This window comes from Megascapheus bottae, chromosome 10 (genome assembly GCF_031878675.1).
Source record: "Megascapheus bottae isolate mThoBot1 chromosome 10, mThoBot2.hap1, whole genome shotgun sequence".
In the NCBI taxonomy this organism is placed as follows: domain Eukaryota; kingdom Metazoa; phylum Chordata; class Mammalia; order Rodentia; family Geomyidae; genus Megascapheus; species Megascapheus bottae.
Window position 1 is genome coordinate 20,475,626 of NC_143518.1, and position 27,417 is coordinate 20,503,042.

Consider the following 27,417-nt stretch of genomic DNA (forward strand, 5'->3'; position numbering starts at 1 on the left):
AAATCTCCAAAAGAAACATAATGGGGATGAGCCTTTTGGCTCATCTCTTGGGGAGTAACTGTCAGGCTAGCAGAAGTCTGCTCACTTTGGTGGAAGGACTGCCCTCCCCATAAAATGGGTGTTCAACTTTTGCCATGCACAGATTGGGAAGCTATCCCTTGGCTTTTGCCTAAAACCACACACATTTCTATAAAGGTAGAGATCAGGCATGCATTGTGCCTAACGCATACCCAACTGTTCTGTCGTCTGGCCCCTTGGGAAATGTTATCCCTTATTTTTTTTTCTTCTGACTACAATCCACAGTCATTGTCTTTCCACCCTGGGTTCTCTGCTCCAGCTATTTCCTGACACCACAGTTTCCATACCCCAAAGCGTGCGCGCACACACACAGACACACAGACACAGACACACACACACACACACACACACACACACACACACACACACACACACACACACGGAAGAAAACTCACCCACTGAGGACCACGATAAAGTCCATGACATTCCAGCCATTGCGGAGGTATGAACCCTTATGGAAGATGAAGCCCAGGGCCACGATTTTGATCCCAGCTTCAAAGCAGAAAATCCCAATGAAATATGGTTCTGTTTTCTCCTGTGACCATGAGAAACAAAAGCAGCAGTGAGAGGAAGACTGTGCTTTATCAGACAAAGACCAAAGTAAATCCTGGCATCTCTTGCATGTCTATGTAAAACCTACTCTAGCACATGGAGAAATAAGCTGACCCAAAAGGCTATGGGCTTTCTGTGGAGCACAAGGAGCAAGAGGGATAGCTGTAAAAATGGACAGATGTATGCTCACACGATTTCCCCCCTGATAGTTACCAATGGCCTTTGCCAAGAAAAGGCATGTCTTTTCCATCACTGGTCTTCATACCAAGTAGAAATTTCAGGGTTTTCATGCTCAGGTTATCATCCTGGCATCACTCACTCACATATTTAGATCACAAATACCTTATTTGTTCTCTCCTGGGGAATGGATTAGACACATGAGTCATTCCTTAGGGGAAAATGTGGACATCAGCATTTAGCGAGTTCACAACCACTGATACACCCAAGCTTTCAACTTCCTCCCTCTTCTCGTTTGCCCTCCCTTTTTGCTCTCACTTCAAAATTCCCACAAGACAGGAGAGAAAAGCAAATGGTCCTCATATCTAGCTGCCATGTGGGGAACACACTAGTGCTTGCAACGCCCTCTTTTCCCTGTGAGTCCCAGTGGGGTTGCTAACTTGTCCCTCAGCAAACAACAAACCAACTCCTCACCAAGGAGGGGCAGGAAAGAGGGGAAGAGGGAGGGTGATAAAGCCAAGGATACAGGGACCAGGGGGAGCAGGAAGGAACACACATACCAATCTTCGGGACATCGGGGTCTTGTCATCCTCAGGGAGATGTTGCTCCAACGCCAAGACTATACAATTGGCAATAATGGTGGCCAAGATCATGTATTCAAAGGGCGTGGGAAAGGAGTTAAAGAATACGATCATCTGAGATCCCAGGAACAGAAACAGAAACACACACACACACACACACACACACACACACACACACACACACACATACACACACACATTTTATCCCCTCCCACTGTGCCTTGTAGTTTGCATGATTTATCTCCTGTTCTGAGGATATGGAACATAACTATTTAGCTATTTGGGACTGGTTTGTGAACATAACACATGTTCTCCAAGAAAAGGAAATAACCAGTGAATAATAGAGTTGGATATGAGGTGGATATACCAGGAACTGAGGGAACATACAGTCAAAAGGCAGGAATGAACCAGGGATGTGTTCAGACGAAGCACAATTAATGCTATGGCAGACCCCTGCTCTTTCCAATCATCAGGTTCCTGGGCCATGTAATGATGATTTTAGACCCAGCTGCAGATATCTGCCTTCTGGGAACCATATAACCTGGAAAAGAAAACATTCTCCCCATTTAAACCACCTTTGCCTTAATATCCAAGTCAGGGAACACATCAAAGAGCCAGAGCAGCTTGCATTACTCCACCTTCTTTCCTAGATTTTTGTATCTACAGTTAGGGAAAAAAAAAGGTATAGCCTGAGTCAACATCTACAAAGGCTAAGTCTAGCCTCTAGAAGCCAAACTGAAAATCCAATGAATGCAAGCTTTCGTGTTATGTTTTTTTGAGCATGGTTGAGGGGCACCCTGTGCCTTTCTGTAAACAGGACTATGGCTCAAACCCAGCATCCTGACTTACTCCTGCCCAAGCACTTCACTGCAAGCTCAGGGGACGTGTGGCAATTGATAGAAAATACAGAAAGAGGGAAACACTGGCTCCCTGCTAGAGCCGTCTGTCTGCACGTTAAGATTTCATTCTATAACTGCTGTTGTGACAAACAGAAGACAACTACTATTGCTGGCCTCAGAGCAACTTGTGCTCTGGCATTCCAGAGTCTAGCCAGGAGAGAACTGATCTAGCAAAGGGGAAGGAAAGGCAGCAACCATTCCTGTATCTCCCCACAGAGCCCAGTAGCTGTGCAGGGCACAGAATCTATAGTCTTCTTTTCCAGTACAGAGGAGTGAACCATAAATACGTCTCCATACGGTTCCTATCCCACCTCCACCATTAGTTGTATCAATGACAAAGGCATCGCTGGGAAAGCACGGGGCATTCTATAAGTAGAGACCAAATAAGTGGTGATGGTGTGAATAGGCTACCAGTTGCCCAGGAAGTGTGAGGGAGAGGTGGCTGGCTGTGTGTGCACCTGAAGTCCTTGTACTTCCAATGTGGCAGCTCCATCTCCTCTATCTCTGAGTCATGTCATTCCTTCCCACGTTGCCTTCGCTACTCACCAGAACCCCTTCCCTAGGAACCTCTGCTTCTCCACACTCAGCCTTAGGTCTGAAAGGGCTTCACAGGAACTCCCGATGCCTTCATGCTTATACAAATCAAAAGGAGTCTCACCACAGAAAAGTCACTCAGTTCCACTGGGCAACCTTCCTCCTCCAAACTCTCTGGATACTAGGTACAGCTCAAGAGTTAAACACACCATAGGTACACACCTAGCTTGCATGCTCACCTACTTGGAACAAGCTCCTTGCCACACATCACCCTCCAAGACCACCGATCACTGCAAGGGTATTCCTCTTCCTCTTCTGGAGCTCTAACTCAGAGCTCCAGATCAAAGCAGTATAATGATAAGAGACCACCTCCAGAGCCAAGGTCCCAACAAATCCTCAAACACAGGCCAAGAATCTTAAGACCCTTCTGACAAGATGAAGATGAGAAGAATCCCTGTCCCTTTCCTCAAACATGTCTGGAACAATGTCCAGAAAAAAAAAGACCTGAAAACATGGCCACAAGTCCTTGCTGAATGAGAGCAAAAGTGGCATGCATTTCCAGCAGCATTCCTATGATATAGGCCACAACAGTAGTGTTATAGGAACTTGCAGCAAATAAATGAGGGAAAGCCTGGGTGAAGTGAAGTGAAGTAGGTTTCTTCCCAGTAGGACTCCTTGGAGCTTTTAGTACTACTGTGTACAGTATCCACCCTCCCCATCCCCCCCACACTGCTGAATGAGGTATTTACCCTACACACACACACGCACACACACACACACACACACACACACACACACACACACACACACACACACACACAGTAGGATCAGCACACAGCATACCCTGGACCCTTTTCTCTTGAGAATGGCATTCACAGGAATATACTTGAGAATGCCACACAAAGGGCAAGTCTTTCTGCCATCCCCAGGAGTGGGGAGTAAGAGGGACTGTTGGCTGACTGGAGTATAATTAATGCCTCTGCCATGCCATGTCATAAAAATGGTTCACAAGAATATGGGGCCCACCTGTCCAGCCTTTCTTAGGAAACCAGCTGAGTACAGTTGAGAGCTCCAGGTCAGCAAAGGAGGTTTTTCCCATTCAGACTACAGATGTCACCAGCTCTCAGGGGACAGCTTTGGTCTGTGATTAATTTTTAGGGTTGCATCTTCTCCACCATCAAAGCCAGAAGGGAACAACCACAGACATCAGTGCTGAGACTTCAGGCAGGAAAGGGGCCTGGCAGCTGTGCCCCTCTGAGGATATTCTGCCCACTGACACACATGGGCATGCTGTGCCTCTACTGCCCCATCCTCACCCTGCCTGGTCACCTGCCTTTTTCTAGTCAGGTCTCATGCCATGGCTCCCACCCAGGACCTCTAAATTTCATTTGTCCAGGAGGTACAAACAGAAAATTGAGGCTTCCCAGGATATAAGAGGAGACTCAGAAGGACCTTTTGGCCATTCTGTGACTGGCCGGATATTTGGAAGGATGGAAAGTCATATGGTCTCACAATTGGTGCTATCAAGCCCCCAAAACCAGAATCAAGAGATGGGTATTTAGTGACTCCTGAGTTCTGAAAAGACCCTATTTCTACTTCTTCACCCAGCTGCATTTTCTATCTGATGTCTAAGATCCTTTTTAGAGCCAATGATTCTGTAGATGAAAATTCTGAAACCTGTGGTAATGAACACACGGTGGAGATGAATCTTCTGTGGACTTCCCAGACCACTTAGACTTCAAGGGTTTTTCAACTGAGGTAATGAAGAGAATAAGACTTAGTTATGGAAGTACAAGTGAGAGTCCCTGTTCTCAATACCTAGGTGAAAGAAAGATAGGAGCCAGGAAATCTTAGAGGGGGACTGGACAACATCCAATTCTGTCTGGTCCCCAGAAAGCCCTTTCCTTGAACCTCACTGTGACTTTTTTTTCTTTAAAAGCACAGAGTGCTTAGTCTTAGACCATCAATTTCCATCAGCCTTTCTTCTTTCTGGTCATAAGTCAAGCCCAAGCTGGAAAGCCACTTTGTGAATTGTCTCCTTGTCACTCACTCTTCTTTGTATTACATGTCGCATTTTTATTTCTCTTACCTCTTTCCACCTTGAAAACAGATCTGATATTCACATCCCCACAAGCAATGATTCACAGAGCCCCTGGTACACAGTAGAGGCTCCATCAGTATTAAATGAAAGAAGAAATGAAGGTGAGGTGCCCCCTGAGAAAGCAACCCTATTGAGGAGCTATTATAAAGGCAATGTAGTCCCCCTCTCCAGCTCAGACCAGGCTCCAGCTCATTCCTACCTTTGCAAGCTGATCCCTATTTTTCCTGCTAGCAGAATTCTAAGCCCAACAGCAGAGGCTCTGTTCCATCTCCAAAGGAAAGAGCCAGCACTGCTGATATGAGACCACAAATGAAGCTAATGCACCTGACAGGTGACACACTGATGTGACCTGAAAGGTCAAAAGCAATTCCCTGTAGCCATGATCTCAAGAACTACTCCTCTTCATGGTCACCATCGTTAGGGGCAGGATGAAAGTCTGTACAGGAATGTGATTCTTTCTGCCCCCAAATGCAGCGATTCCTATTAGATACTGTGTCTTACATGAAGCATATGTTGGGGAAGAATGTCCTAGCCCTTGAGTCCAGGATGTTTGTAGTTTGAACACTTGAACAAATGGAGCTAAGGAACAGCAAGGCCTGGGAATGTGAGAACAGAGGTTTTGCCTGTCTTGCTTAAATCTATATCCTTGGTGTTCAGCACCGTACATAGTGAATATCCAACAAATGCTACTTAAACTACTTATCGGTAAATGAATAGCAAGCTCTTGGCCTGAATTGGAGGGAAAGAGTACAACTGCCTTTATAATAGTTCCTCAATGGGGCTGATTCTTTAAGGGACACTTCATCTTCATTTCATATTGATTGAGCTTCTACTGTGTACCAGGGAACCAGAGCCACAGGTATCTTTTAAAAGGTGTCCCAAATTCTCTTTACATTATATATCTATCTGCCCCTTTTTACTGTATACTCTGAACATGCATTAAACATTCAAAGGAAACAGAAGAGAAACCAGAAGATTCATTTAATGTTGAAAGAGAGTGAGAGAGCAAAGTGGAGGGGGGTGGAATTCTGTCTTGCTGGAAAGATAATGAAAAGAGTCAGGTTGACAGGGTTATTTTCACTTTCTTTCACTCTTTATGTATTGTCTGAATGTTATAATGAGCAGGTACAAATCAGTTAACATCAATTAAAACTATATGTATTTAAACATGTATGCTTGCATATGTACGTACACACACACACACCCCAAAGACTACCTCAGACTGAGACGAGGAGGAAGGTAACACTAGGAAAAGAAATGCAAGCTGAGAGGATCCATTGCCTGAGAATAGCAGCAGCCACAACAACAAAAATGACAGACTTGTCTGAGTGACTGCGAAAATGCTCTGAAGCATGTAAAGAGGCTTCCGCTCCATCTCCCTGTCCACTAACAAGGGGCCTCACTCCTAAACTTTCCTGCCTTCTCCCCAAACACCTCTTTCTTTGCTTACTCATCTCTCCCTCAGAGCCATTAATGAGGACATGTGTCACTGCAGTTCACCTCCTTTCTCTAACTAGCAGCTTCAAGACAATCATTAGGGAAACGGTAAAAATAGGTTCACTTATTGATTTATCTCCTTTACCCAATGCTCCTTCCTTCAACCAGTTGACTTGTTTCCTTAGCAACACAGCTAATTTGAGCAAGGGCTGCTTGGCCTGTACACCTTTGATTTGTTCAATCCTTTCTTGAGCATGGAATGCTGGGCAAGGGAGAAGGCTGGCCTAGGGCTGTGGCAAAGGGGAGTACTCTTTGCTTGCCAACAGAACTCTGGGTAACTGACCTGGAGCTCAGTCTTACTATTGTCATTGCTGTCTCTACCCTACCTCTCACCATGAATGTGAAGGCATGGGTCTGTCTGGGGCAGGCTCGGGATGCAGACAGTAAATGTAGGGTACCCTTGGATGATGCATCCCTAAGGTCACCAGGGGCTGCCCCAAACCTCTCTGCTCTCAGCTACCTCTTCCAGAGCCTCTGATGACACTACGTAGGAGATTGGCTATCCTCTGAGGGCTCTATGGAGCCATTAGGGACAGGGAGGTCAACAGAATGCTATGCTCTTTTCTGGCTCCAGACCTAATGGAGACCATGCATCTGTAGGAGTAACCTGTGGTCTCTCTGGCACTTCCCAGAAACTGCTGGGTATTTCTAGGAAAGGCCATGGTCTCTAGGGAGAAGTATTTCAGCCACCTTTAGCTAGTCTCATCCCTCTTCTCCAGACCCAGAACAGTTTCCCCACAACAAGGATGGTCTCCTGTTCTTTCAGCCTTCTATTTGGGCAAGTCAGGTCCACAGCCATGTTATGGTCTATGAAATATAGTATAGGTGCCTTTCCTCCCCTCCCTCACCCGCACATAAAGGCAATTAGTTGGGCACAGTTGGGTATGTTGTCTACCCTGTATTTTTCTCAGTGTCTTTATACCAAAGTGACAATGTATATGTAAATAATAGTGAAATACTTCTTGAGGCCTCTAAGATACAGAAAAAAATCAATATCTTCCTCCAGATCTGGAGAGCAATAGAGGAATGTTACCGTGACAATGAGGATTCTGATTGTAAAAGTTATCCCAACACAATGCTCAAGTCAAGGGAAGACCACCATGCTCCATGCCCAAAGAACAAATCACAAATATGACCGGATCAATGCCTAGAATGACACAAATATGAAAGCCCTCTGAAAGGGGTACTATACAAAAGCACAGTCGCTTTCATTATCCTACTAAATCAATCTTAAAGCATCTGCTGTGGCTCAAAGCTTTGAAGAAAGCATCTGTTAGTGGTCACAGCCTCCAGGAAGGGCTGAGTTGGCTGCAGCCATGGGCTGTCACTGAAGAGCCCCAGCCTGATAAAGAATTTAAAAGAAAATTATGGTAATGGGTCACCCAGGAGACAGCAAAGACATTTGGCCCAGAATCTCCTGGGAATATGGAAAGAATATCCAAACACCAGTCCCCCACTGGAGGATTTATGAAGCTGATGGCTCTGATGCAATCTCTCCCAGTGATTAGAGTGGACATTAATCACACCCAAGGCCAGAACTAAAAAGTGGAGGGGTTGAACCACCACTAAAGTCCAACAACTCCCGCTCCTACAGATCCTGATGGAAATGCAGTGAGATCATGCTGATGAGATCATGTCCCCTTCACCAAAGACCGCTGAGCAGAACACATCTGTCTAAGATAGATGACTAATATCAAAGAGCTAAAACCTTGTATCGAAACCACAGACATGGCCACCACTGCAAGCCATCACTCCAACAGTGCGTGTCTGCAACCATCAGATCTTCCACACCTTCCCAACACGCTCCTCTGTCTTTTGACTCATCTATGCGTGACTTGAGTGCAATTCTTCAGCCTTCAGTCTGAAAGGTAGATCCAATCAAGCCCTCTTTGAAGAGGCCCAACAGGGCTGGCTGGATCTTTTCACGAGTGGATGCCTCATCACCTTCTCTCCCAATCGAGGTATAAAACAATAGTCAAAGATTTACTCATGGGGCATCCTAATGCCTCTTAGCAGGCTATAGGATGAAAGTGCTCAGGACAGTGTTAGCCCTACTACAATGAGTCTCATCCGAAATGGCTTCACGTGGGCTTCTGAGTAATCCCTCCTAGGGCCAACCTGTCAAGATGGTAGCCACAAGGGAAGCCAAGAAACTTCAGCAGAGGGAACAGCATCCCTCAGGATTCTGGGAGGGTACAGCTAAACTTCTTAATTTGTTAAAAACACACATTCATTTTCTGAATTGGCCAAAGGATCAACCACCATCATCCTTAACACTTTCATGTAAGTTCCCATCTCTGTCCTCGGCTGATCAGCAAATGATGAACTACAAGTGTACCTTTCAAGGACTGGAACTACCTGGGAGCCAGTGGCTTATACCTGTAATCCTCACTACTCAGGCTAAGATCTGAGGATCATAGCCTTGAGGAAAATAAAAAAGGTCAGAAACAGCTTCTTGCTGCAAGTCCCACAAACAGCACAAAAAACAGTTGGGGAGGAGAGGGTAAGGGGGTTATCTGGAGCTAAGGCTTCTCCATGTGACCATTATCAGTGCACAACCCTGGCTCCAAACCTGAAAACCGCACGTGCCCCTCCCACCCATGGCAGAAAGAATGTACTGTTTATATGAAGAAAAATAGGAAGATAGCCTCTGCATACTCCATGCTATTCCATTTCATTGCCTTATTGCATCTGTCAGAATCCAGTCTTATCTTTAAACAATGTGTATGTGTATATCAGATTGAAACACCAAACACCTTTTCTTTAAAAACAAAACAGAAAAAATGCATCACGTGACTTCCAGCCTTAACATCAGTTTTTTAACTTTAGTTTCCATGGTAGTGGGATGCAACCTGCCATCACCATGACAACAACTGCCTCTGTTCAATCCACCATCTGACAGGCAAGCCTGAGCACACTCATCCATCTATCCCTCCTTCCTCCCCCCATCAAGAAGAGAGAAATGCCATCACACCTACTCCTAAACACTTAAAATTTAATGAATGAAAGGCAAAAAAGAAATATATTTTTTTTAAAAAGAAAGAAATGTAACACAAAAGCAGAGAAACCCTTAAAGGACTTTGTCAGAACAGTTCCATTTCCTTTGCAGAGGTCAAGTTTACTCAAAACACAGGATGTTTAGCATTATCTTCTGATGATTAAACTATGTCCCACTTCTAACTGCCTTTAGAACAGAGAACTCAATTTAACTCACAGGCCCCTGGCCTCTATAGACAGTCACTGAAATCATTGCTCCTTTAGCAATCTTAATAAGGAGCAATGAAGGTTCAGGGCCAGAGTCGGTGCCAGACCCACTCACATCTAGTTCCCAAAGAAGGGGATATATTGATTCTGAGAACCAAGACAGCTCTATTTCCCACTGTTTTTTCTTGCTACTTGTGCCCCTTTTAGTAACAGTCAGCTGGAAAAATCTTAACAAATCCATTTATGTGTCTGACTGGATCATGGACTCAAAACACTTGTCATCTGACACACAGTTTTGGTGATCAGTGTATAAATGAGGGAACACTATAGAAAAGAGTAAAATGAAACAAGAAACACAAAAGGCTAGCTGAACAAAACAACAGTAAGGAAATTAATTATTTCAGAAACTAGAATTCATTTTTGACAACCCTACTACTGAGCCCATGAACAGTCTGCCAACAACAACATATACTTTAGGGAAAGACTATGCACTACAATTGTCAGCCAAAGTCACCTTATAGGTTAGGCTTGAGAAAGAGGATGCTTAGAATGTGTACAGAACAAAAAAATATAGCCTTTGTGAAAAAGTTACAGACTATCTCTGGGAAATTTTTTTGTTTTGTTTGAAAACTACAACTGTACCCCAGTGTTCAAAAACACCTGCTGAGCCTGCAAAGTACATGAAAAAAATGTTGAATGAACTGTGATGCTCAGTGTAGAAAGGGAAGAATCAAGAGACATCACAGTTGCTTTCAAATATCCAAAGGGCTAAGAGATTGTTTTGTCTTGTTCTTAGTTCCTAAGACCCAATTCAGTGCAGATTTGGAGAAATATGGAAAAGAACTTCCTCTGGTCCACTGAATGGATTATTTTGTAAGTAGTTACATAAAGTGTGGTATTAATAAATATTCAATAGTAAGGAGAAAATCCTTCCATATAGCACTTGACAGTTTTTATGATATAAATACCCTCTCCATGGCCAATTTCAAGTTAGCAATGTATATCAATGGACACAAACTCTAGGACAGACATAAAAGAAACTCAAAAGCCAAGACATGCTAGTCCTGCCATATCACATCTCTAAGAGTTATCAGAGATATTAATGAAAAGATTAATGCATGTGATAGTTGTCCAGCTAAGTTAACTGTTCCATGTATAAGGGTTTTGCTAATCGGTAGGAAGCAAGGCCAAGGAGTTTTTAGTCACTGACTCAAAGACCTCCTAAGTAAGCATGACTCTTTTCCCTTAGTCTCAAATTGTCCCCCTGGCTAAACCTGTCTTCAGGATAACCAGAACACTGCCCTCATTGCAGAGACTGTTACCTCTGTAGCCAGAAGGATGCCAGAAGTAGCCATAGGTGAATGATTTTTCCAATACAACATCACACATAAATTGTTTACCTTATTTTTTAAGCTAAATTTCTAGATGTCCAAGAGACACAAGCTATTTTACAACAGCACACATCAAAGAAACAGAATCAAATGGACCCACCTCTTGCACCAGAAAATCGTCAGGTATCTCAGCCTCTGCTGAGAATCACTAGGAATGCTTTTGAAAATTAAGAATATGCCATGAGCTGGTGGCACACACCACTAAGCCTAGCTACTCAGGAAGCTAGGAAATCTGAGGATAGCAGTTCAGAGCTAGCCCAAGCAGAAAAGTCTGTGAGACTTTTATCTCCATCTAATCACCAAAAAGCTGGACATATAGCTGTAGTGGTAGAGCACCAGCCTTGTGCAAGAAAGCTCAGGAACAATAGAGATCTTGAGTTCAAGCATCAGGCCTGGCCAATAAAAAAAAAAGGAAGAATATAAGTAGGGCACTAATGGATCATGCCTGTAATCCTAACTACTCAAGATTGAAGTTTAGAAGATCATATCCCATAGCCAATTGAAGAAAAAAGTGCACAAGACTCCATCTCTGACATAACAAAAATCCAGGATTGAGATATGACTCAAATAGTAGGGTACCAAACAAGTTTGAGGTCTTAAGTTCAAACCCCAGGAACACCAAAATTAATTTTTTAAAAAAAGGATATCATTTCCCACCTCCAGAAATTCTGGTATGTCTTGGCAGCAGTCTGGGATTCAGCATTTCTAGAAATTCCCACATTGATTCTAAATTACAGTACCAACGCTTTTGGTGCTGTAGGCCATGCAAGTTTGTAGTTTCCTCAAAGCAGGTTCAATAGCAATTGAAAAAACGAATCCCAGAAGCATACAGGAGAGGAATGGAAAGCACCCTGGAGATCTACTACTACTCCAACATACTCATTTATAGATGCAGATCCCAAGAGCAGAGGAGACATGAGATTTTGCTACAACCTCTCTAGACTTCAGCTCTCTCCTGACAAATCTTAAGACTCATCAGAAAAGTCAGAGACTTCTTGACTTCCTGGATAAAATAGTGAAGTCTAAATAAAAGACATCTTTTTTTATTTAAGCTTACCTCTTGGGCTATTCAATTGTTCTAAAAAACAAAACAAAACAAAACATGTCTACTAAGGTAAAGCCTGGGTAGTTGACCTGTCCTGGGGCCACTGAAGACTCTAGTACACACTGTGAAATGAAAGCCTATCTGGACATCCATCTATTCCCCCACTGCTGAGACCTTGGTAGAAGTTTATTGCCCATTGAGTTGCATGCTATCACTGAATATGGTTCTGCCGACACATCTTTGAGAAATGTGTCATTTTGAATCATTTCCCAGCCTCACTGGATTCATATCAGGAAACTTTCACCCTTACAGATTATTATTCTTTTGTCATTCTGACTTTTTAAAGTGCTTTCTTATTCATTATAATCCTAGTATCCAGTCTTGTATGCCCTATCACAAATTACTCCAACCAATAAAAAGATAAATTCCCAGAAGATAAAAGAGCTAGGGGGAAGATGACTGACCAGAAGGAGAATACAGAGGGAAAAAATGTAATGAAAGTAAACTTGGGTGTTTCAGACTAGAAAACCCAGAAGTGCTACATTCTAGCCTGTGATCTGTCAAATACTGAGAGGTATAACAAATCCCTTAAGGTTTGACTTCAGGGTTCTTACATCAAATAAGGTTCTGATCAATGTTTCTCTTAGGTTCCTGTAACTAATATCTTAGTGTCCTATAACAGGGGGGGACATTGGGGAAGAAAAGATGACCACCCATTATTACAACTGAAAGAAGTCTCTCATGGTGAAGGACATTCAGCAATAACATTCATATTGGAAGTTCCGACATACCTAGGAACACCTTGAAAGTATCTAAAAGCTAAGTATCTAAGGAAAGAAGCTAAAGGACTAGCTGAATTGGCTATAAACTCCCTACTAGATGGACAATGAAAGGTTCAGATCCCATAAAGATGGGTGAACATGGGATGCATTTCTATAAATCGACTGTACACCTTCCCTACACTCTATCAAGAAGTGAATCTTCTGCAGCCTCCCTACCACCCCCAACCCCCATCTCCTTAAAAAGCTGCAAAAACAGAAGCCTTCAATGATTGAAAGTTCAAGAAAAAGTCATGAAAGCTACCACCTCCACACTGCGACTCACACGATGGTGCCCTGTAACACACAGGACTGACAGGAGGCTTTTTTTGAAGACTGGAGTGAAGAAAATGGCCTTCACTTGCCAATTTTGAAAGGAAAATTAGCATTTTCAAATCAAAGGCCCTTTGCAACATGATGAAGATTCTGTGGCAGTAGAGATAGGGAGGAAAGAAGAAAGCAGACAGCCAGGATCCCAGATCCTAACCCATATTCTCATTCCACTGGCACAGCCAGATGTCTCAAACTGCTTCCCTTATATATTTGAGGATGCATGAGATGTTTTCTCTTTTTCTATCTACTAATTCTTCCCTCTTTCATGGGGTTAGCTACAGGCCTACGAGGTGCCATGCAACCAGTCCACTGTGTCTTACTGAAATATTCTTATTAGAAAAGAGTAGTAGGCTGACAGTCTTCAGTCTGACCCATTGTGGCACAATAAAGGAGATCTCAGAACTGGTCTGGTCACGTGGGCCTGTAAACTGAGAATACCAATATCCACTTCATATGGGACTAGAATGATTCCAAAACATATGGCAGAGTGCTTATTATACAACAGGCATTCATTAAAGTTAATTTTTCCCATCTATTCCCAGGAATAGATACTGAGGATCTAAAAGCTGAAACTGTCCAGTCCTGACAGTCTCTATAAAATATTGCCAGAATTGTATGATACAGATAAACAAGGCTAGAGCTGGTGCTGATGGCTCTGCAGTCTGAGCTATAGGAGAATTATAGCCCCAGCAATAAAGTCTGTGAGATTCTTATCTCCAATTAAATACCAAAACACCTGAAGTGGAGCTGTAGGTCAAGTGGCAGCGTACTAACCTTAAGCACAAAAGCTCAGGGACAGTTCTCAGGCCCTGAAGATGCAGAACTGGTGTAAGTAAAGAGAGAAAGATGGTTATGCTTATGATTGTGCAGGGTTATTTTCAATCCTGCCTTTTCCAAGTAGAAGTTCAGAGAGCTTCTGGACAGCTCTGCTATGATAGAATCCATTTCTTTGCTCTCTTGAGTCTGTCCAGTGAGATTTTTTCTGATGAAAATCAGGTAACATGGGGCCAGGAGTTTGGCCTAGTGGTTAAAGTGCTTGCCTAGCATGCATGAAGACCCGGGTTTGATTCCTCGGTACCACATACATAGAAAAAAAGCCAGAAGTGGTGCTGAGGCTCAAGTGGTAGAGCTCTAGCCTTGAGAAAATCCAAGGACAGTGCCCAGGCCCTGAGCTCAAGCCCAGGACTGGCAAAAAAAAAAAACAAAAAGAAAATCAGGTATCTTCCTGCACTTGTGCATTCAGAGAGAGCATTTGTTTTCTTCTCATTGTCACTAGGGAAAGAAATTATCCAGAGATGTAACATCTTTATCTACATTACATTTTTTCTTTGGGGGGGATAGATGGAGATCTCAAAATAAACACACACACACACACACACACACACACACATATGTGCGTCTATAAGAAAGGAGCATTCTCTTGTCAAAATGCCCAGATCTCAGCCTGCCCCCTCCTCATGTGACCACATCTACCCCCTCATCCACCTCCAGACAAACCCACATCCTTCAACTGCTCCTCTTATCAACAGACCAGAACAACACATGCATCGTTTAGCATCCATATGGCTGTGATTTCACAAATACAAATTTCCATGCAAATCCTATCCAAAGTGAGCAGAAAGGAGAGACAGCTCCTTAAACTTTTTCAGGCCCACTCTCTAATTCCTTCAGTGGCTTCTGCCTGCTCTGCCAGGTGCCAAGTGGCACATTCTAATTAACTCTGCTTTGCCCTGCGTACCAGTCCCCAGTTCCCACAGGCAAAATGCCCTCTAGTATCTCAGGCCAGATGCCTTTCTTGAGCTCAGTAGGTAAACCTCACAGGGCCATGGAACTTCCCTATTCATACACAGTGTTTTTTGCCTTTTTCAGAAGCTGCTTCCAGAATTCATGGATGCCAACCCTTACACTCTGACGGAACAAATACCTTGAATTACTCAAGGAAGTAATGGCAGAGAGTGATTAGTTTGAAAAACTACAACTCTTGAGAAAATCTTCCCAGAGGCCAAGCTGAGACTCTCTCCCAAGATTCCTTCTCTATGCGATCAACCAAACCATTTGAACTATCTGGCTACCAAACAAGCAAACACAGGTACATTTGTTCACAGCTGTTAATGGCTTTAAATATTTGGTCTCATTTAGCTAGGTAAATTGCACCTTGTAATTTCTCCTCAAGCATTTCCTTTTTTAATTACTTTTTCTGGACACTAAGTGCACAATGGAATTCTATGCTACCATAAGAAAGAATGACATCATCCCATTTGTTAGGAAATGGAAAGACTTGGAAAAAGTCATATTAAGTGAAGCCAGATGTCTAGGATTCTCCTAGCAGAAGATCACAATAGCTCAAAAGCTATGTGCATATGGCTATATAGAATGAGTTAAGAGAAATAAAATCCCAGTAACTTTGAGAAGGGAAAAGAAGCTCATGTAAATAAAACTATCTAGTTGAGACTGACTATGATTGGGTCTTCAGCTCTCATTTGCTGTGCTGTCTTGGTAAATTTATTAACTTCTCCATGTCTCAATCCTCCAAATATGAAATACAGAAATCAAGAAAGTATAAAGCCATAGAATTACCAGGAAAAATAAATGCTATAAAGATGTCTATGGAACATACTCAGTTTGGTAATCTGGAAAATTATAAAAAGTATCTAAAGTTTATTGGATGTTTACAAGTCCTATCAAACTAACACTGTATTAAATCCAGATGTGTTTATGAAGGATTCCATGTTAGCTGATACTGACCTTTCAACAGTCTTAGAATCTTAAGAATGAAATTAGGGCTCCCTATCGTAAGTGAAAACCCCAAGGCTCAGGGAACTAAGAAGAACTACAAAGATCACAAGATTTGTCATATGTAAACAGTATCTGCCAACACTCCAGAAAGAAACCTATTAAGAAACCTCGAGCTGGTTGCTCATGCCTGTAATCCCAGCTACTTAGAAGGCTGAGATCTGAGGATCATGGTTCAACCTGATCCTATGCTACAAAAAGAAAAAAAAACTATCTCCAATTAACTAGTAAAAAATACGTCAGGAGCAATAGCTCAAGCAATAAAGCATTCTTCTTGAGTGAAAAAGGCAAGCAAGATCATAAGGCCTTAAGTGCAAGCCCTAGCACTGGCATTAAAAATTAAAACAACCAGAAACAGAGATTCATAAGAATTACAATTAAAGGGAGTGTTCACACCTAAGACTCTCATAGCAGAGGATTACAATAGTGTAAAACCTAAATACATAAGGCCATATATGATAAAGCTAAATGAAAGGATCTCCAGGATATGGAAACAAGAGCTTTATATCATGTGATTGTTGTTCTTAATGTACTATGTTATTTCTCTTCTCTATTGTTACCCTTTGGTTAATATCATATTGTTCTAGTATCTGACTTTGTTACCTGCCATGTTCTAGATATGTTTATTTGTTTATTTGAAATAGGAAAGGGAAAAACAAGATGAGGAGAGGGGGTGAGGGAAGGGAAATTGGAACAAAAACATGAGAAGGGGTATCAATGTGTGAGAAGTAATGCACCATTTGGCAAATATAACTGTAACCCCTCTATTAATTACAATTAAAAAAGAGAATGTTCAACCACAATGAAAAAGGAAGAAATGAAGAAACCTGTTGAATCTAAAAGAAGACAGTATTGTTAAAGGAGAAAACATGGCTGCAAGTGTTTAATATTGAATCATCCATAATTAACCAGATACTAATAAGTAAGAGTTATTATTCTCAGTTTGCTGTATGTCAAACACTCTCCTGTGCAGTTGGTAGGCATTTTCTTCTCTAATATTCACGAAAAGATCCTCCAACCTACACTCTACAGGTAAAATTACTATTTGCATTTTGTACCTGAGGAATCAACCAACAGCAAGATTAAACAGGTTGCTGAGGTTCCCAGCTTGGCGGCAGAGGCAGACCTGAGATTTAAATGTAGAAGGCTTGTCTTTAACAATGATATTCCAGTGCTTTCCAGGTAAAGCCTGGTAAATCCAGAACTTTTATCACCTGGGCATTGAGCTCGATGACTGCTAATATCCCTTCAACTCCTGCAGTCTTTTATTGTCTAGGAAAAAAATAATAAAATATTGTCTGAGTCCCTGAAAAACGATATCTAAAGTGAACTTTGGAGAAAGCTCTGGCTTAAAATAGACATGAACTAGTCATGAAAGTAAGTATTGATTTCAGTAAAGCATGTGACAAGGATATCTGCTGCAATCATTTTACAGACAAAACAGAGAACTGTCAGTTGGTTAAAGCACAGTTCAGAGAATCTGAGAGAAGCCGGGCAGTCAATGGCTACTGACTATCACACTGGTAATAAGCAGGAGAGAATCGTCAATTCTAACCATATTTTACCAGTTTTTTTTAATGAAGGCAAACAGCACATGCTTATCAGGTCTTCTAGTGACACGGAACTGAAGGCAAGGAGCCACTATCAAACAGCTATGTCCAGAGACAATTCCTGGCCGAAAGCACTGAAACTCTCTGGTGGTGACTTCAGGCCTGTGACTTATTTTCCTTTAGCCTCAGCTTTTCCCCAATTAAAATGGAGACAGTAACCGCTCACTGGATTACTGGATTATTTGCATATAAACAATATGAAATTTGGTAGACACTTAATGAATACTAGCTCCCTGTCCCCACCTGGAAAGGAACCCTAAAAAGAAGCAGATAAAAAAAATACCCAAAACTGTGATGAATCTAGATTCAAAAGTTAAATAGAACAGAGGGAAAATAATTTTGCCATCAATTGACATTAACAAAACCCAAGAGTTTTAGCTGACTACAGCTTCCACTTAGAAGTAGAATATTATTGCTAAAAGCAGCAACTACAACTTCAATTCTTTTAAGGAAACAAACAAGTTAAATGTTAATGTCAATAGGTGCTGTTGGTTCTATGTCTGGTAATTAAAAAACTGATAATAGCCTCTTCACTTGCAGCGATTTCCAAACCAATACTAAGCTATGTAGTAAGTGTTATGATAAAATACTGTATAGGCATGTGTGACATATCAAACTTAAACCTCTATGAACAATGAATCTATACATAAATAAATGAATGGCAGGAAGGCAAAACAGGTTTGCTGGGAGAGGGGGGTTGATAATAGCGGGAAAGGGGAGGGCAAATTGAGAAGATGAAGGAGGATGACGACTGTCAAAATGTTTTGTGTGCATATGTGAAACTAAAACAACAAAGTTTGCTGAGTGGGGGAGGGGATGAGGGAGAGTATGATCAAGATATATTGTATGCATGTATGGACATGTCAAAATGAAACTTTTTCAAAATGAAATTTTCTTATACAAGTAAATGATGTTAAGTTAAAATGTGAAACAAGAACAGAAAATTAATAAATAAAGGTATCCAATGGGAGAAGAGAGGAGGGAGTTAGTCTTATCTGCCAAGAGAAATCAAGGCAGGCTTCACAGAGTGAATGACTTTAAGAACAATCCTAAGTCCAGCAAAAGCAACAGCAAGTGAAAAGGCATGGAGTCCTCCAAGAGTATTGAAAGAGCCGGAGAAATGGTGACCAAATGGGTTCATGAAAAGACCTGCACACTATACCAAGAGAAACTCATCCAGCTGTAAAGTTAAAAAGCAGAGTCCAAAGGAGACTTCAGACTTTGGTTTGTTATCTTCTCTGCCTCTACTATCTTGTAAAGTAACCACTAGCCACATGTGGCATTCTAAGATTAAATTAATGGAAACCAAATAAAATTTAGTCCTCAATCACATTAGTACTCAAAGAAAGTACTCAAAGAAAACATGTAGCCAGTGACTCTCATATTAGATTAAAAATACATATTAAAAAGAAAGTTCTTGTCAACAAGGGCATACCATGGCCTAGCACTATTAAGTTGATTTGGTCAGGACAGGACATTGGAGCCAAACAAAGCGAACAGAAGTTTAAGGAAATGCAAATCAGCTTTTCCTCAGTTTTCTAGTAACAGAAGAGCAATTTGTCACTAGACATATCTGACTGTCATCTATTCAGGTGATAAGGGAAGAGTTAATATTCTGGTTCGAGTATTTGTGATCTCTCACAGCAATCTGGTTGACAGACTGCGACAAACTTCACAAAGGAGTCCTACCATGTTTATATACAAAGGTTTTGATGTTGGCATGAAAATTACTTTTCCCACAATGTGGGAAGCCCTTTAACAGTAATTTTTAAATTGTCATTCACAGGCCTCTGAAACCAAATACAAAATTATATGTGGATTTTCTGCCGAGAAAGTGCCTTTAGAATCACCTTTGTGATTCTAATAATTTAAAAAAAGCAAATAAATGGAAAGCACCAGAAAGATGCCAGAACTCCAAAAAGAATCATCTAGATGCCAAACAGGTGGTTCCACACTCTCAAGTTCTAAACAGAATTGAGAACTGACCCTTAGGAAACTGAAGATTATCACCCTGAAAATGAGCAGGTGTAGTGCACTGTATTTTAATCTTTACCAAGGAGAAAGGAGATGATGGCATAAAAGAATATGAAACAAAACCGAAGCACAGAGGTTGGATCATTTGGAGTGAAGATAGGGAAGATATCACCGTCAGATGATGTCTCGCTGAGATGCCTGTTAAAGCTTTTTTGGAAATCATAGAGGCTAGTTTTCAATGTTAGCACCCCAAAACAAACACACCCAGATAAGTGTTCAAGGGATGCTCACCAGCTGGGCGACTTTTCTAGCAAATCTAAAGGCTGGGGAACTATCATTCCATTTAAAAAACATGATTTTGTTCTAACTACCACCTGATGATATGATACTAGAATTTATCTCCAATTCTATAGTGTTATTATAGAATTGAAAGAACTGATTTCTAGAGCAATGCAAGAAATCCTCTTTCATTTGATATATCTGTAAAAGAAGTTTTAATGAATGTGACAAATTAACAAATAATGTTTTAAATAAAAATTTAGCAGGGCCGGGAGTTTGGCCTAGTGATAGAGTGCTTGTCTAGCATGCCAAAGACCCTGGTTCAAATTCCTCTGTACCACATACATAGAAAAATCCAGGAGTGGTGCTGTGACTCAAGCAGTAGAGCATTGGCCTTAAAGAATGCCCAAGGATAGTGCTCAGGCCCTGAGTTCAGTCCCCAGGACTGCAAAAAAAAATTAGCAAATAGTAATGTGATAAACAGCTACTTCATATAGCCATATGTGTTATAATTTGTAAAAGCTCAAATACAGTACAATGAAGTACATGTATCATTTAAACTATGTCAAAGATGAGTGCTTTCTTGGTAATATGTAGAGTGCCACAGCATTCTGGGTGTCTGGGGCCATCACTACAGATCTCAATTGTCATTGTACTATAGATATCTGCATGGTAATGAGTCAGGCGGTCTTTGCAACAAAATGCCAGATAATCAATACTTCATATTTTCTTTAGCAGTAGGGAAGCCACACAGTGAATAATACAGAAACTGGAGTAATCCTGAGCAACATTATAAAGTGAGTAAGGCTTGTCTTTTGTAACTTTCTGGGTCCTATGTGACAATCCTTTGCTCCCCCTTGAAGCCATCCACATTACCATTATACTACTATCGGCCACACCCAGTCTTACAGATCCTGTCCAGGACAAAACTAGGCATATAGTAGGCACATTGTTGACATGTGTTACCATTGGATATTGGCTGATTTAATTATACATCATTTGAAAAATGCTGAATGCACATACAGAATGCTTACCCTGTGTCAGCACTGTACTATATACTAGAATTCAAAGGGGATGTCCATTTTCAAAGGAACTGTTCTCCACTCTAAGGCCAGAATGAACAAGATAAACTAACGAACAAAGTTAGTGAATGCAGAACTTTGGGCTAGCATATGAGAGATTGAAAATGGGGCTTATGTTCAAAATTTACAAGACTTCTCTAAAGGTCTTTCTAGGCACAGAACAAAATCACTTAGAGTTAAAATTGGTTCTCCAGATGCAGTCCCGAGACCAATGGCATCAGTGTAATCGGGGAACTTGTGATGAATGAGAATTCTCGGGCCTACCTCTGCAGATCTACTGAGGTAGCATTTCTGGGAATGAGGTCCAGGGAGCTGTCTTCTAACAAGCCCTCCAGGTGAGTGTGAAACAGCATTGAAGTTTGAGAGCCAATGGTGTGACCAGACAAGCAGAGTCCATGCATCTGATAGCTAAGTGAGAAATTAGCTTTGATGCTGATGGAAATCCCCTGCTGAATGGAGTGGCAAAATGGTAGCAAAATAGTTCCCAATAGCACACAGCTGGAAATTGCCAGGATGTTAGTAAGTATTGAAAATTCATTTCATGCTTTTTGACTCTGACCAGCCCCTTGAGACAATAGTGTGGAAATTGAGAGGGGAAAAAAAAAGCACAAAAAAGTTTGAAACTTTCAGACTAGACTAAAGGCAGGGAAGGAGTAAAGAAGATCCATTTTCACAGCCTCCTCTCTGGTCTAGACCCTCTTGCACCTTGGCAACAGGAATAAAATCCAAATCTAGTCACCAGCAAAGCTCCATTCATGGCACTGACCTCAGTGCTTCCTTGTTTCTTCTTTCCCCGTTATCTACCATCAAGCCATGTCTTATTTTATTACTTTTCTTAAGAGGAGGAAATAAAGACACATCTGAAAGAGGGAAGCTTTACAAAGTCTCCAGAGACCTCATATAAAGAAGCAAACACAGAGCAAGACCAAAGGCTTTCATAAAAATAATTTTGCCACAAGATGATGCAAAGTAGCAAAAGTGATTTCTATCAATTCCACAAAGCAGACCACACCTCGGGCACCAGTGTGTCTTTTTGAAGCTCCTTGAAACAAGACTGGACCACAAGAGAATGTGGCTAGAGCCTTAATGGGTATTGTAATCCGAAGCCCTGCTCATCTGCTTCTAAAATTATCTACTGCTGTGAACATAGATCCATTCCAAGCCCCTACCCCCTTTTTTAGTATACAGAGGACTAAGAATAGTTAAATGCTATAAATTTGGAGCCCAAAATAAAATAAGAGGGCTGAGGATGTAACTCAATGGTAGAATGTATGCCTTCACATGGCTCAAGCCTGGATTTTATCCCTAACACTCACACACTCACACACCCACACTCATACACACACATCCCTCTCCACATACACACAAAGGAAGAAGAGGTAGAGATGGGAGATAATAGAGAAGAGGAAGGAGGAGATGATGTTCCTAAGAAATAGTCACTGCTGGAGCTGGGAGTTTGGCCTAGTGGTAGATTGCTTATCTAGCATGTATGAAGACCCAAGTTTGATTCCTCAGTACCACATACATAGAAAAAGCCAGAAGTAGTGTTGTGGCTCAAATGGTAGAGCTCTATCCTTGAGAAAGTACAAGGACAGTACTCAGGCCCTGAGTTCAAGCCCCAGGATTGACACAAAAAAGTTGCGACCACTTTACAGGAGCTAAGTGACAGTTTTTTAAAATCCCACCTTCCCTTCTTAGGGATGTACCTGACATCCCTAAATTCCAGATGGGGACACAAAGCTCATCCCTTGCCAAAGACTAGCCAAAGATTCAAGAATAGAAAATTAAGGAACATATCTGGGATATTCCATGAGGAAGTATACCTCACTGAAATAGGCTTAAGACACTCCTAGAGTAAAGGAACCTAAATCTTTGTGCTGTATTTTCTGTTCTTAATTAAGACTGATGCTGGAAACATGACTAATAAGTACACATATGAGTCTTTTCAGTGCAGTGCTAGAAGGTGAAAATAAAAATGATCCAGGTCTCTGTTCTTGCCATCCTTCTTTGAAAAGGACTGTTTGAGAAACCACATACTAGCCACAATAGTCATACTCGGTAAAGAAGGTTACACAGTAATGCCTGGACCCACACTCTCCACCCCAATTCCTGTATGACTTTACACTTTACACTGGAATTTGGAATGTTTGAAGAAGACTGCTTCTTCCTTTGATCATTCAGCATTTATCAGCAAAAAAAAAAAAAACCCTCAAGCTCACAAAAGGACTCAGTGGTATATACTGAGGGACCTAACTTCTAGTTAAGCATAATCCTTAAGCTGAGGAGGGAGGAGCTGCACATTTATGGGATACCCAGATGCTACAGGGCTATGAAGGAGACTTTCTTATGAAAGTGATGAGGAAAATTATTAAAAAGATCCCTCTCTCCACTCCAGCTACCTTTCTCTGCATCACTGTCCCACCACAGAAGACAGAGGACTTAGGAGGAAAAAGCTAACTGCCGAAGCTAGCCCTTTGCAAGAGATCTCAATTATATCCATGAGGAAGACAACCATCTTTTTCTGAAAACCCTTGGAGAAACCCACACATGAAATGAATTATTCACAACAGCTGAACCTAAAAATGAAAGCGGGAGAATATAGAAAGATGAAAAGATGAGTGTAAAGACTAGAGTGTCTCCTTGAATAAAAGGGTATTAATTATAGCTGCATTTAGATTCCTCTTTATGTCTCTGTGGTTGCTGATAAACAAAACAGAACAGGAGCATGACACATGGCCTTGAACCAACTGGATCATACCAAAAGGCTTTGGTATCTGGTGAGTGCAGCTTGCCAGGAAGCCCTGCTCTGTGTCATTGTGTACCAGGCAATCTACTGATCTGCTACTCATACACATGGAGCTGGAAAGGTTTGACCGAGTTGATAGTTAAGAAAATGTGGACTCATTTAGTCTTTTTGTTTGGTTGTTGTTTTTAGGTCACGGAGCTTGAATTCAGGGCGTGGGTTCTATTCCTGAGCTCTTTTGTTCAAGGCCAGTGCTCTACCACTTTGAGCCACAGCTCCATTTCTGATTTTTGTTTGTTTCTGGCCAGTCCTGGAGCTTGAACTCAGGAGCACTGTCCTTAGGCTTTCTCAAGGCTAAAGTTCTACGACTTGAGGCACAACACCACTTCCAGCTTTTTTCTATGCATGTGGTACCGAGGAATTGAACCCGGGTTTTCGTGCATGCTAGGCAAGTACTCTGCCATGAGGCCAAACTCCTGGCCTCATTTCTGGTTTTTGAATAGTTAATTGAAGATAAAAGTTTTACAGGGACTTTTCTGCCCAAACTGGCTTTGACCATAGTCGTCATTTTCTCAGCCTCCTGAGTAGCTAGGATTACAGCCATGACCCATCACTGCTTAGGCTGTTTTTTTTTTTTTAATAGCTTGTTTTTTATGCCAGTATTAGGACTTGAGCTCAGAGCATGGGCAATGTCTCTTACCTTATTCCCTCAAGACTGGCACTCTATCACTTGAGCCACAGCTCCACATCCAGCTTTGTGCAGCTAACTGGAAATAGTCTTGTGGACTTTCCCTGCCAGGATGACTTTGAACCTCAGTCCTTACTCAGATCTCAGCCTCCTGAGTAGATACGCTATCTGGCATGAGCCACAGGCACCTTGATCCCTTTGGTTTTAACTAAGAGTATGAAGACTAAAAGAAACCAGATGTTCCCATAAAAAGGAACAGAGTTTGTGGGGAAAACCACCCACAGTCTGTACAGCAATGGCTAAAGGGAGATAAGCAGTTTGAGGGGAGGGGAGTTAATAATTCCAGAGTCTGACTTTCTAGGAGGAAAAGAAAAGGCCTGTGCCCGTTAATCTACTCCTCCTCCTCTTTTTCTTCCTCTTCCTCCTCTTCCTCATACTCTTCCTTTAATGCATAGTGTGTAGAATGCCTATCAAGGGATGATAATTTCTGGAGGGTAGGAAAATAATGACTTATATCCCATAGGCAAAACTATCACATCCAAGACATATTAGTCATTACCATCAAGTCATTTTATTTCTGCCAAACTCCTTCACCACAACTCATATTCCAGGCCCGATGCCAATTACAAATGGTCCCCACAACCAGTCTTGCTTTAGGCTTCCAAAGGAAATATTAGCATAGCTCTTATCAAGATCAAACCCAAAGGACAATTCAGGAAGTATCTTAGGAACCTCAAAACAACAAAACAATGCCCCCCAAGACCTTTATATGCTACATCCTTGGTGCCAGCTACAGTCATGGTTTCCCTACAGGTATAGGGAAGACATGGAGCTGTCCTGCACAATGTAAAAATAAGATAAAATTCCAAACTCCATCCTTCTTAGCTCCCACCTCTCTCCTAATAAAGATGCCCTAACTCATGACTCACTAGACTCACATCATTCCTAAAATCTCACCAAAGTTACAGTTCACTATCCCGCAATATTTACTTGCAACCAGAGAAGTGTATATATGCATCTGGAAACTAAGACTCCTGGTAATCCTTCCCTAAATCCTCCAAAATAAATGTCCTATTTATTGGACAAAGTATAATGAGTAATTCAATATCCACATATTTACATAACCTCTGGCCAGTAACTGGAGTGCCTTGGCAATATGATGGAATTCTACATCAGAAATCAAGGATGAATACCCACAGGTTTGTTATAATGAGCTTCACCATTTCAGAGGCTGCAAACACATTTGATCTTCCTTTCAACCATCATGTTCATTTCTACATAAACCATACCCTTCCACACTGAGATGACCCGTGGGTGGAGAAAAAAAAATCTATTGCTCATGTATGGTACAGAGGCTCCAAGACAGATGTAACATTTCTTCCCTTTACCCACTACTCCAAAAGTGCAAAGTATGAGAGAAGTCCTCTATGCCCAACCACAGGGCCATTGTGTTAGGGCGCAGGCCAATACTAGGAAGAATGTAACACACAGACTATGGAATGGCATTCAGAGTATCTATTGTCTGGAGAGGGAGAATACTCTCGTTAGACCTATCTGATAAGGAGAAAAAAAGGAAGAATGCTATAAAATGTAATATCACATTTTAAATCAGATTAGCATTTCCAAAAGGCTATGGTATCCACTGCAAAAGAGAGTGTCATAAGAAAATAAAATTAACTCCCTATGCAGATGTAGCTTCCAAGAAAAATGAAACACAGAGTGGGCTGCTGATTCGCCATGCTCTTTCATGCCAAATCTGGTTTATCTTAGGCATGTTTCTACAAATAAGAATGAGACCTGCCTATTAATAGGTTGATATTAATAGAACTACCCCTACTTGGATCAGAAGGTCCTACAAACATTAATCATTGCACTTATTTAACTCATTCTTCTAAACCAATGTGATTAAAACATACACAGCATGCATTAAATCCTCCTGGGTCCCACAGTGACATTCTGCAACCTATCGAAGTATAAGTCACACAAGGTATTGTAGAATATAGGCAGTCAAAATCCTTAAGTATGCTGAATTCAAATATGCCAGTACTAGTACAGGTCTTCACATATTTTTTGAACGACTTTCCTTTTTATGAAAATCTGGCCCATATGAAGACCTTGGCACTTCTCAAACTCATCACCATTAGTCAATTACCTGTACACACTATCTCCTGGGGTTCAGATCAGTGAGTCAGAAATGGGGCCCAGGATTCTGAAATTTGAGGAAGTGTCATTTATGAACTCATTGAATTCCTCCAGGAACTCATTAGGATCAACTTAATCTACAACTAAAGAAACTGAGTCACCAAGTGATGAAGTAACATTTTGAGGTAACAGAACTGGTACCTTATCTTCATGGATAATCACTGATCACACCAACTCCCAATAAGAAAAAAAGCAAGATATTCTCAGAAGCTACGCGTTAAGAAATGATGGGGAGGTGAGATCAGGCACTTACAGGGGCTTCTGGAGAAAAACACAAAGCTGACAGAAGCACAGCGTTTGCACATGGTCACCGCCATAGAGCATATACTATTCAATTAAGTTGTTCAGTGGCTGGTGGGGGGTTGGGAGGGGAAAGGGCATTTTAAATTTCTCAACTAGGCTTCACTAAACACACCTTAGCAAATGTTCTCTGAGCACTATTTACAACACTAGCAGGCTGTGGAACCACTGTAAAATGTCTAACTATGAGGCTAGAAAAGAACACTGGGACAGGGCTCATGATCAAGACATCGAGCACGTTGCTTAAGTGAAGTCCCTCAAGCATCTTTCCTTTGACTCCCTTTAGTCCATTTTGGCCCAAGACAAGCAGAGAGAGGAATAAGGCTCACTGCTGCACCTAGTGCTCACAGTGCTTGGTGGAAAAGCAGGCAGTGTCTTTGCAGAGGAAGCAAGAATGTGAACTGAGGCAACCCAACCGCATGGTGTGGGAAGCCTGCTTCTTTTCCCAGCCCTGGGAGTCTGCTGCCAGCCGGAAGTAACTGAGGTGCTGAACCCAGCTGACTTGGGGAGCCCCTGAGGCTTCCAGGGAAGTTTCA

At 41.7% G+C, this 27,417-nt stretch overlaps 1 protein-coding gene across 1 annotated transcript in view; it reads right to left on the reverse strand.

Annotated features, from left to right (window-relative positions):
* The window catches only part of Cacna1e (calcium voltage-gated channel subunit alpha1 E), a 446,101-nt gene that overhangs the window by 266,699 nt on the left and 151,985 nt on the right, over window positions 1–27,417 (reverse strand). Inside the window, exons 4-5 of the mRNA XM_090340308.1 lie at window positions 1,368–1,473; window positions 474–613 (exon numbers count right to left, since the gene is read on the reverse strand). Coding sequence (XP_090196434.1) covers window positions 474–613; window positions 1,368–1,473 — 246 coding nt within the window. The remainder of the gene's footprint in view (window positions 1–473; window positions 614–1,367; window positions 1,474–27,417) is intronic.